The 12293-nt window shown below is 36.2% G+C and overlaps 1 protein-coding gene across 12 annotated transcripts in view; it reads left to right on the top strand.

Moving 5' to 3' along the window:
* The window catches only part of LOC116406416 (meiotic recombination protein SPO11-1-like), a 46425-nt gene that overhangs the window by 10806 nt on the left and 23326 nt on the right, over nucleotides 1-12293 (top strand). For 10 of the 12 annotated variants that reach the window (XM_031890130.1, XM_031890127.1, XM_031890128.1 and 7 more), the window contains 8 exons: nucleotides 6948-7033; nucleotides 7135-7234; nucleotides 7769-7842; nucleotides 7936-8037; nucleotides 8255-8328; nucleotides 8610-8626; nucleotides 8837-8906; nucleotides 8997-9033. In XM_031890130.1, the coding sequence (XP_031745990.1) occupies nucleotides 6948-7033; nucleotides 7135-7234; nucleotides 7769-7842; nucleotides 7936-8037; nucleotides 8255-8328; nucleotides 8610-8626; nucleotides 8837-8906; nucleotides 8997-9033 (560 nt within the window). Of the gene's footprint in view, nucleotides 1-6568; nucleotides 6710-6947; nucleotides 7034-7134; nucleotides 7235-7768; nucleotides 7843-7935; nucleotides 8038-8254; nucleotides 8329-8609; nucleotides 8627-8836; nucleotides 8907-8996; nucleotides 9034-12293 lie in introns of those variants that run through there. The other 2 variants (XM_031890126.1, XM_031890124.1) reach the window with 2 other exon arrangements.

Genomic DNA, 12293 nt, shown 5'->3' with positions numbered 1-12293 from the left:
TAACACATAGATGGAGACATGGACACCATCTGATTACGGTTTCTTGACAAAATGTCGAGCTTATGGAGGGAGGAATGACATTTACCGAACTATATGGAATTGATGATGTTCCTACATTTCAAGAGTTACTAGCAGCAGACAATTTTGGCTATCCTAAAAATCCAGGCAACAAAGAAGTGGGAAGTGCTTGTTAGTTGGAAAGGCAATACCACCTCATGAGGCTACATGGGAGAATTGTGATGATTTTACACAAAAGCTTCCTCATTTGCCCACATTGAGAACAAGGTGTCTTTGGAGAGGGAGAGTAATGATAGACCACCAATTGCAATACAATATAGCAGAAGAAAGACAAGTGGAATTGCACGTGCACAGGTGATGGAATTGGAGGTGAGTGGAAACCACCTTAGTGGGGACAACAGTTAGTTACAGGGGGGAGGTTAAAAGGGAGAGATGGAAGGAAAGATGGGGGTTGGTTAATCAGTTTCTGGAAGTGGAGGGGCTGTATTTTCTGGAGAGCAGAATTACAGAAGTTGTTCAGTTACTTTAATCTTAGAAAGTGTTTTGGTAGGAAACTCTGATTGGAAACTCTTCACTCTCGACCGAAGCCACAATAACACGTAAAAAGTACTTGCAAGATCCCAACATGGTACAATCAAATGTGTTTGAAACTTAGTTTCAAACCAACCTAAAACGAGTTCAAAACATGTCTAAGTATCAGCTTGAACTTTCAAAACGACCTAAAAAAGCTTACGTGTAGGTTCGTAACTCATAACCTACGAAAAAAGTTGCACAATATTGTGAAAAAAGCACTACAAGACCCAAAATGGCAACCAAGTGTGTAAGTGCAGACAAACTTAGTGCAAACCAACCTAAAACTGTGCTCAAAACGTAGTCCATGTATTACTTGAGATTTCAACAACGCCCAAGCAAATCCTAAGTGTAAGTTCGTAACTCATAATCTACGCAAAAAGGTTGAAAAAAGCATTTCGAGACCAAAAATGACAACCAAGTTGTGTAAGTGCAACAAACTCAATCTAACCTAAAATGAATTCAAAACGTGTGTAAGTATCACTTGAATTTTCAAACGACCAAGCAATGCTTAAGTGTAAGTTTGTAACTCACAACCTACCAAAATTTCAAAAAGTGTGAATAAAAGTACTTCAAGACCCAACATGTCAATCAAATGTGTTTAAAACTTAGTTTCAAACCAACCTAAAACGAGTTCAAAACGTGTCTAAGTATCACTTGTAACTTTCAAAACAACCTAAAAAAGCTTACGTGTAGGTTCGTAACTCATAATCCTACGTAAAAAAGTTCAAATGATTGTAAAAAAAGCACTAACAAGACCCAAAATGGCAACCAAGTGTGTAAGTGGGCAACAAACTTAATGGCAAACCAACCTAAAACGTGCTCAAAACGTGCCTATGTATTACTTGAGTTTTCAAAACGACCAAGCAAATCCTAAGTGTAAGGTTCGTAACTCATAATCTACAAAAAGTTTGAAAAAAGCATTTCGAGACCATAAAATGAGAACCAAGTGTGTAAGTGCAAACAAACTCAATCTACGTTTAATGTGAATTCAAAACGTGTGTAAGTATCACTTGAATTTTCAAATGACCAAGCAATGCTTAAGTGTAAGTTTGTAACTCACAACCTACCAAAATTATCAAAAAGTGTGAAAAAAGTACTTCACAGACCCAACATGTCAATCAAATGTGTTTAAAACTTAGTTTCAAACCAACCTAAAACGAGTTCAAAACGTGTCTAAGTATCACTTGAACTTTCAAAAGGACCTAAAAAAGCTTACGTGTAGGTTCGTAACTCATAACCTACGGAAAAAAGTTCAAATATTGTAAAAAAAGCACTACAAGACCCAAAATGGCAACCAAGTGTGTAAGTGCAACAAAGCTTAATGGCAAACCAACCTAAAACGTGCTCAAAACGTGCCTATGTATTACTTGAGTTTTCAAAACGACCAAGCAAATCCTAAGTGTAAGTTCGTAACTCATAATCTACCAACAAAGGTTGAAAAAAGCATTTCAAGACCAAAAATGACAACCAAGTGCAACAATACTTCAATCTAACCTAAAATGTATTCAAAACGTGTGTAAGTATCACTTGAATTTTCAAAACAACCAAGTAATGCTTAAGTGTAAGTTTTGTAACTCACAACCTACCAAAATTTCAAAAAGTGTGAAAAAGGTACTTTAAGACCCAAAACGGCAACGAAGTATGTAAGTGCAATGAATCTTAGTTTCAAGATTATCTTAAAAAGAGTTCAAAATGTGTATAAGCTTTCAAATGGACCAATACAATACTCGAGCGTAAGTTCGTAACTCACAACCTACCAAAATTTCAAAAAAGTGTGGAAAAAAGCACTTGGAGACCCAACATGTCAATCAAAATGTCTAAACAAACTTAGTTCCAAACAAACACAAAATGTTGTTTGAAATTAACTAACAATGCTTAAGTGTAAGTTCGTAACTCACAAACTAACAAAAAGTTCAAAATGAGTGAAAATGCACTTTGAGACCTAAAATGACAACCAATTATGCAAGTGAAACAAACTTAATGCAAACCAACCTAAAACGTGCTCAAAACGTGCCTATGTATTACTTGAGTTTTCAAAACGACCAAGCAAATCCTAAGTGTAAGTTCGTAACTCATAATCTACCAAAATAGGTTGAAAAAAGCATTTCAAGACCAACAAATGACAACCAAGTGCAACAAACTCAATCTAACCTAAAATGTATTCAAAACGTGTGTAAGTATCACTTGAATTTTCAAAACAATCCAAGTAATGCTTAAGTGTAAGTTTGTAACTCACAACCTACCAAAATTTCAAAAAGTGTGAAAAAGGTGACTTTAAGACCCAAAACGGCAACGAAGTATGTAAGTGCAATGAACTTAGTTTCAAGTTATCTTAAAAAGAGTTCAAAATGTGTATAAGCTTTCAAATGGACCAAACAATACTCGAGCGTAAGTTCGTAACTCTACAACCTACCAAAATTTCAAAAAGTGTGGAAAAAAGCACTTGGAGACCCAACATGTCAATCAAATGTCTAAACAAACTTAGTTCCAAACAAACACAAAATGTTGTTTGAAATTAACTAACAATGCTTAAGTGTAAGTTCGTAACTCACAAACTAACAAAAAGTTCAAAATGAGTGAAAATGCACTTTGAGACCTAATATGACAGCCAATTATTGCACGTGAAACAAACTTAATGCAAACCAACCTAAATTGTGCTCAAACTTGCCTATGTCTTACATTGAGTTTTGAAAACGACCAAGCAAATCCTAAGTGTAAGTTCGTTACATACGTAATCTACCAAAAAGGTTGAAAAAAGCATTTCAAGACCCAAAATGACAACCAAGTGTAACAAACTCGATCTAACCTCAAATTGTATTCAAAACGTGTGTAAGTATCACTTGAATTTTGGAAAATAGCCAAGTAATGCTTAAGTGTAAGTTGTAACTCAGAATCTACAATATTTCAAAAAGTGTGAAAAGGTACTTTAGGACCCAAAACGGCAACGAAGTATGTACGTGCAATGAACTTAGTTTCAAGTTATCTTAAAAAGAGTTCAACATGTGCATAAGCTTTCTAATGGACCAAACAATACTCTAGCGTAAGTTCGTAACTCACAACCTACCAAAATTTCAAAAAGTGAGGAAAAAATCTATTTGGAGACCCAACATGTCAATCAAAATGTCTAAACAAACTTAGTTCCAGCCAAACTCACAAAATGTTGTTTGAAATTCTCTAATCATGCTTAAGTGTCACGTTCCGTAATTTCACAAACTAACAAATATTTCAAATGAGTGAAAATGCGTTTTGTGTCCTAAAATGTCAATCAATTATGCATGTTAAACATACTTAATGCAAACCAACCTAAAACGTGCTCCAAAGTTGCTTTATGGTATTACTTGAGATGTTTCAAACGATGTTAGCAAGTTCTAAGTGTAAGTTCTTAACTCATAATCTACCAAACAGGTTGAAAACAGCATTTCAAGACCAAAAATGACAACCATGTGCATCAAACTCAATCTAACCTAAAATGTATTCAAAACGTGTGTAAGTATCACTTGAATTTTCAGGATAACCTTTTAATGCTTAAGTGTAAGTTTGTAACTCACAACCTACCAAACATTTCGTAGCTGAAAAGTGTGAAAAAGGTACTTTTACCTCCTAAACATGCAACGAAGTATGTAAGTGCAATGAACTTAGTTTCAAGTTATCTTAAAAAGAGTTCAAAATGTGTATAAGCTTTCAAATGGACCAAACAATACTCGAGCGTAAGTTCGTAACTCACAACCTACCAAAATTTCAAGAAAGTGTGGAAAAAAGCACTTGGAGAGCCCAACACTGTCAATCAAATGTCTAAATAAACTTAGTTCCACAACAAACTGACAAAATGTTGTTTGAAATTAACTAACAATGCTTAAGTGTAAGTTCGTAACTCACAAACTAACAAAAAGTTCAAAATGAGTGAAAATGCACTTTAACACCAAACTTAGTCTTATGGCAAGTGAAACAAACTTAGTCTTAAACAAACCTAAAAAAATGTGTTTAAAACTACTCTAAAGCACACACAAACACTCTCCATCTCACTCTCTAGTCTGCCTTGTTTCCAAATTTAATTCGGTATTCATTTGGGGTTATTGTAGGTTCATATTTAGAAATAGTACATTCATGTGGTGATGCAAAATCCCTTTTATGTATCTAATACTAAAATCACAAAAATCATCTTGGACATGCAACACAACAAACTAAATTTCCACGGGAAGCCTTTGCTGACACAATGGTAGACAATAATTACTCAAACAAGAGAGAAGGACTATAATTAATTAACAGAAGTACAAATCAATATAGGTGCTACAACCACCAAACAAGAGAGAAGGAACAATAAACTTCAATAACAAAAGAAAGGTAGTATCAGGACATATCCTTACTTGTTACCGAAGAAGATACCTTGGCTCTGGTAAGCCTCAATGCTCTGCCTTACAACGTTCAATTACCTTAGTACTGCAGCGTTTCTTCAAAGTTTGGGAATCTACCTAAAACATAAATACATATTACAACTTGAAAACCTCCATGATCAGAAACTTTACTTTAATTATCAAACCAGTATGCTATGCAAGAATTAGTTAGCAGAAATTGAATTAACATAAATATGCTAATGATATTCTTTGGGGAGGGGATAAAAGCATCTTTCATCATAGAAATAAGCTTAACTTGACAACTGACCAAGTCCAAAGCATAATAGAATCCAATGATTACCATGGATATTGAATGAAGAGTAAATGTAATCAACATTCGCCCAAGGATCTTGAAAGTCTTCTTTTGATCCGACAACATAGTCAACCAATCGATACTCCTCCTTCCAGTGAAATGGTCGATTCTCTTTAATACATTATTGGTATTCATGCCACTTCGCAACTAATAATTGCTGGAAAGAAAAAAAGTCCACATGCATGTATATGTATTTATGTTAGACCGAAATACAATAAGACAATAAGACAAATATCAAATGTTAATCGATCCGGTTTCAATTTTGCCTTTATATTACGCGTACTATTTTCTAAATGATGTAAACTGCTTACTATAGCATGAAAATGATGAGAATGGTCAATCTTATACATGAGACCGTCAGTTGATGTCGAAGTCATACTGAAGCCTGCATAAAAAATAAACAAATCAAATATAATTGCATAAGAGACTTATTAAATATGGATACACTCTCATCTTGAAACTTCTACTCAAATTTTGGTAGGTGCGAGATAAAAAATTCAAGGCTATTACTTGTTAAGTCTAATAAAATTGCTAACCCTAAACTCTTAAAGCCCAATAAACTAGCTAAAACTCTTAAAGCCCAGTAAACTAGCTAAACATGCATTCTAAACGGTTTAGGAAGGGTAGCACTCTCATCTTGAAACTTCTACTAAAATTTTGGTAGGTGTGAGATAGGCGCGAGATAAAAAATTCAAGGCTATTACTTGCTAAGTCTAATAAAATTGCTAACCCTAAACTCTTAAAGCCCAGTAAACTAGCTAAACATGCATTCTAAACGGTTTAGGAAGGGTAGCACTCTCCTCTTGAAACTTCTACTCAAATTTTGGTAGGTGCGAGATAAACAATTCAAGGTTATTATTTGCCAAGTCTAATAAAATTGTTAACCCTAAACCATTAAAGCTCTGTAAACTAGTTAAACATGCATTCTAAACGGAATTCATGTTCCTACGACTCTCTATGTGTGTGTGCCTGTACGACATATGCATTTCTTCTCTACAAATTTAATGATATATCTAAAATGTGCCCAACAAAAAACTCATATTTCAACAGACAACTTAAAAAAAATGATTTATAAAAAAAAACTCAGATTTTATTACTCACTTGACTTCAAAGATGATGGATACGACACTGCCAACGGAGAGGAGTGGAGAAGAAATGGAGAGGTCCGGTGAAAACAAAGCTGAAATCGGAAAGGAGTGGAGAAGCGTTCACCAGAGTTGAAGTCGAAACTAAAACAGAGACCCGTGGAGAAGAAATGGAGAGGTTCGGTAAAAAATTTGAAATCGGAAAAGAGTGGAGAGTCGTGGAGAAGAAATGGATGGAAGTGGAGAAGAAATGGATGGAAGAGAAGAGACGTTCACTAGAGGCACCAAGTTGAAGGAACTGTATAAGCGAATGAGTTCAAAAGCGGGAGGTTCAAGTTTACGTTTTTTTAGCGTTGTTCTGTTTTTAGGTTGAAGAAAAGAGGAAAGAAGAAATTAAATAAGAATATTTTCGTCATTTCACCCCAAATTTATCATAAATCTCAACTTTTTTAATACCAATTCTAAAACTCTTTTTTTACCCCATTTTTGGCCTACGTTTGGCCTATTTTTGACCATTCCCCAAGTTTTTTCACTCTTTTCCCCCTAAACTAATGCGTACACCCACAGGCCACTTCAAAACCAATCGCATCGAAGAAAAATGGAGGGAAACCGAGGAAGCTTGGAGAGAATTGAAGTAATGAGAAAAATCACAGGTCGCAATTCCATTGATTTTTCTGATTCTCATATTCATTCCAGTTGATTTCTGTTTCGTCGTTGCTATTTTCTTTCCGTTTTCCAATACAATCTTTTGCAGAGCTAACGAGATCTATGATCGTCGAACTGAGCAATGGAAGCTCCAGGATGATCGCCATCGATCGATTCAAAAGTTACTGCTCCAATTCCCTTGAAAACTGGTTCGTAATTTTCTGTATAGAATATTTTGCTTCCAATCTTTTGAATCTTCGAATTGGTAACCAAATAAAGTTCATGATCTACAATGTTATTAAGTGCTTTACTAGACTACGAATATTCATTTCCCTATTCGTGCGAAAAATTTCTATAGTTTTCGATTATTTATCTACTACCGGGTCTATTGGATCGTGTCGAAGGCCAAATCAGTAGTCGCTCACAAAATACCAGCAGAAAATCAGTGTTACTTCAGATGCGAATATATCTCTAGAACTTGAAGCAGAGTTGCATAGTTTAGCTATGATTTGTCATTTTCAAAAGTCACTGCTCAATCTCAATTCTTAACTCAAATGCATTTTATGTTTATGACCTAGTTTTCAGTCATTCTTTAGTTTTTAGACATAATATTTTTATTTTTCAAGAAAGTTATAGTTCTTGAATGTGAAGATGACACTATCTTGAAATTGGACTTGTGTTTTGAAAACGATATTTGTACCAAAAGAGACGTTTAGATGATTTTTCGCTAATTTTTTATGCAGTTGTTGTAGGTTCAATTTATCTGAAGGGAAGGATGTTCTAACACTTCAAAGGGAAAGCCACGTCCGTAGACTAGGTGAATTAGTTATTCCGATGAATGATACTACAAAATCATAATCTGTACAGACTATAGAGTACACTTGTATTTGATATTATTTTGTTCTATCAGATGTCTTGCTTAGAGTTCTACTCATAATTCAGCAGCTTCTGGGAGAAAATAGACATAGCTCAAAGAGAGATATATATTATATGCATCCCTCTATATTTACAGGTAATCAAACCCGCAATTATGTTCTAAGATGCAACATCTTACAACAATTAATTTGCATGCCTGTTCAGAAAATTTGAATTTCAACATATCCTTCAAATTTATGATTTCATCAAGTTCGTGGCAGGAGATTTTCTGAACCTTTCCTTGTTTTGCTTGGTTATTGTACACCAGAGCTTAATGACATTGACTTCCTCATATAATGATGAATATTTTTCAGATCAGTCAGTTGTTGACCGGGCAATCAACGACATCTGCATTCTTTTGCAATGTAGCCGGCATAATCTGAATGTGGTTGGTGCTGCACTTCATTTTACTTTGGCTCCAATTTACATATCTTCTTTTCCTCCATGATTATATTGGTTCATGTGGGATCCAATCTCAGTATAGTATTCAGGGTTGGCTGCGTGCCACAAAAGCCTGTTCTTTGATAAAATAAATGCACAATCGTTTCTTGTTGTCTTGCATCACTATTAGGTGTTGAATTAGGAAGATACTCTTGCCGATCAATTGCATTCTTCTTTTAATCATATAGTTTATGTCTGTTTCTGACATTTAAACTTGTATTTTCTCAGGTTTCTGTTGGTAATGGGTAAGTATCGAGGAAAACATATTCTCAGAAGCTGTTTTCCTTGTGGGTTGATACCCACGTCAGGGTTTTCTATACCATTAGATTCTGTTAAATATCCTCTTAGTGCTGCAATCTGTTTTCCTTGTCGAAGAAAATTAGGAACTGAATCTTGACATTTTCATTGAGGAAGAAATTTAAGAACTGAATCTTGACATAGTCACTTTTTTATAGGTTGGTGATGGGTTGGTTGAGATTCTCAGAAGCTGGCAGAAGATTTGATTGCTTGAAGAAGCCTAACAGTGTAAACATTATTATTCTTCACAAAACAATTGCCTCTTTAGTCACTCTCAGCTGTAACTGATTTGCATGTATGCATCTCAACCTCTTACAGGCCCACTTTATTCCTGTTCAAGTTGAAGAAGTTATAGGTACGCTGTCTTCCTGATACTAGATATATAATGTTAGAATTAATGGGCTTTAAGCCCAAGGAAAGATTAACCCTAATATTCTCTTCTTTTTTATCTTAAACTTGTTTATTTTTTTTTTCTCCTTTGTATCTTTTGTTCATATGAGATAATAATAAGAAAGTTAGGTTGTGGTTTTCTCCTAGTACTTAGGTTTCCACGTTAACTCTTTACCGCTTTTAATTTATAACTTAGTCAGTCTGCTAGATTAGAGCCTAAATTAGACGCTTGGAATGATACCTTTAAATTATATTGTTCTTATGGAATTCCTTTCCTCGATATTCTTGAAAGGAAAATCCTTATATGCATCTTAGCCATCACCTATCCCTGTGTAATCATAATTTGTTACATGACTCTGTAACGACTCTACTAAACACACACAAATATTTCCACACACAAAATGGCAAAACAGAGACAACACTCTGCTAAACTTTATTTATGTATAAGCCAAAAGATTACACTAGTCACAATATCCAAAATAACAAGATAAACAGTAAAGAACATACCTAGCTTCCTTTTGTGATAACTGAATATCCTCCCAGGCTATGGCAGTTGACTTGACATAAAGAAAATAAAACCTACCTACCCAATCTCGAAAAGATATATTTATATACCTCCTTACATCAATCTTTCATTCCTACGCATGGGCCCCACTCGCACGATCCCTTTCCATCATTCTGTAAGACCCCCAATCATTCACACATATAAAAGGAGGGGCAGAAAGGTAAATGAACAAACAATTAATGACGACGGAATGATAGAAAAGGATTGTGCGAGTGGGGCCAGGCACATAAATGAAAGAATGATGAGAGAAGGTATATAAATAGGTCTTTTAGGGATTGGATAGGTAGGTTTTATTTTATCCTTTGTCAAGTCGGCTGCCATAGCCTGGAGAGGGTATTTAGCTATCCCAAAAGGAAGTTGGGTATGTTCTTTACTGTTTTGGATATTGTGACTAGTGTAACTGTTTTAGCCTATATATAAATAAAGATTACTGAGTGCTGCCTCTGTTTTGCCATTGTGAGGGTGTAATATTTGTGTGAGTCAAGTAGAATCCTTACATTTGGTATTAGAGCCACCACACTGGGGGTGGTCATGCGCCTCATTGCTCAGCAACAAATAGAGGAACGGGTAGATGGGACTGAAAAAGAAATTATGGGTTTAAAGGAGATGATGCTGGAGATGAAGAAGTTGATGGATCGAATGGCTGATGAACTGCGAGAAAACCACAGTTACAAAAGAAGAGAAGAGGCTAGGACTGCTGAAGGTCCGATGTTGAAACTTAAAGAGAAGCTCGAGGATACAGAGACGACTGCAGAGAATAGTGGAGGTAACGTGGACCGAAGTAAATACAAGAAGCTGTAAATGCCAATGTTTACAAGGGTGAATCCCGAATCCTAGGCTTACCGGGCGGAACACTTCTTTGAGATTAATAACTTACCTGAAGCGAAGAAGGTCAAGGTAGCAGTTGTGAGTTTTGGACAAGAGGAAGTAGATTGGTATAGGTGGAGCCACCACCGAAAGAGGGTGGAATCATGGGAGGACTTGAAAGGAAGGATGTTTGATTTTTTCAATGACACCGAACAACATAGCTTAGGGGCAAGACTGATCCGTATCAAGCAAGAAGGATCCTATAGCGATTTTGTTAAGAAGTTCGTTACATATTCAGCTCCACTCCCTGACATGGCCGAAAGTGTACTACAGGACGCGTTTTGACGGGTCTCGAGCCGCATTACAAGCATAAGTGATTAGTAGACACCCTCGAACTTTAGAGGAGTGTATGAAGGAAGCTCAACTGGTGAATGATAGAAATCTAGCCTTACAACTGGCTATGGATGAATTGAGTAGGATTGAGCCCAAAAGAAGTGAGAACACAGGCAAGATTCAAGGTAAGAATGAGAAGGTTGAACAAAAGACGGCAGAGTTTGCCATGAAACAGATAACCATTCCGGTAAAAGGGGTTACCAAAAAAATGATCCTCCAGTAAATAGGCTTTCAGACACAGCGAAGCTTGATAAAGGGCTGTGTTTCAGGTGTAATGAAAAATATTCACTCGGCCATAAATGCAAGGTCAGAGAAAAAAGAGAGTTGATGCTACTTATATTGAATGAGGAAGAGAGTAACGAAAAGGAAGCGACCACAGAGGATGAGGTAGAGGAAGTGATAGAACCGAATCAATTAGATTTGAATGAGATTGCTGAGATTGAATTAAGGGTGATCACGGTAGTTACGTCCAAAGGAACTATGAAATTGAAAGGACAAATGAATGGAAGAGAGGTAATACTCCTTATTGATAGCAGTGCGACCAATAATTTTATCAGTCAAGTGTTGGTGGAAGAACTGCGGTTGGGCATTGATCCAAGAACCCAATTTGGAGTAACCATTGAAGACAGCACCCGTTGCGAAGGAAAAGGAATATGTAAGAGGGTAAAAGTGAAATTGAAGGAGTTAACAGTCATAGCTGACTTCTTGCGGTGGAACTGGGAAATGTAGACTTTTAGGGATGCAATGACTTGATTCGACAGGAACCATGAAGGTGCATTGACCATCCCTAACCATGACATTTTGGAAAAAAGGAAGAAGAATAACACTGAGGGGACCCTTCCCTCATCAAGTCAGAATGTTCGTTGAGGACCATAGAAAAAACATGGCAATCAGGCGACCGATGATTTCTTTTAGAATTGCAAAATTATGAAGTTGAATGGGAAGAGGAATATGAAACAGAAAGTGAGTTAAAAGGAGATGATGAAGGATTACCCATGGTTCAACAATTACTCAATCAATACACGTACATATTTAGGCTACCAATAGGTTTACCTCCCAAGAGAACCGTAGACCACTGCATTTTGACTTTACCCGATCACAGACCAATCAATGTTCGACCATATAAGTATGGACATGTACAAAAAGAAGAGATTGAAAAACTGGTGATAGAAATGCTACAAGCAGGGGTGATTCGGCCAAGTCACAGCCCTTACTCTAGCCCAGTACTATTGGTGAAGAAGAAGGATATGGATGGAGATTCTATGTAGACTACCGTAAACTGAATCAAGTAACCGTGGCCGACAAATTCCCCATTTCGGTGATTGAAGAACTCCTAGATGAACTACATGGGGCGACATTATTCTCTAAATTAGATCTTAAATCTGGATATCATCAGATAAGAATGAAGGGGGAAGATGTGGAGAAGACAACTTTTCGCACGCACGAAGGGCACTACGAAT

Source organism: Cucumis sativus, unplaced genomic scaffold, assembly GCF_000004075.3.
Source record: "Cucumis sativus cultivar 9930 unplaced genomic scaffold, Cucumber_9930_V3 scaffold99, whole genome shotgun sequence".
In the NCBI taxonomy this organism is placed as follows: domain Eukaryota; kingdom Viridiplantae; phylum Streptophyta; class Magnoliopsida; order Cucurbitales; family Cucurbitaceae; genus Cucumis; species Cucumis sativus.
Note: the sequence above shows the minus strand (reverse complement) of the source record. Positions and strands in the feature narration are given on the sequence as shown.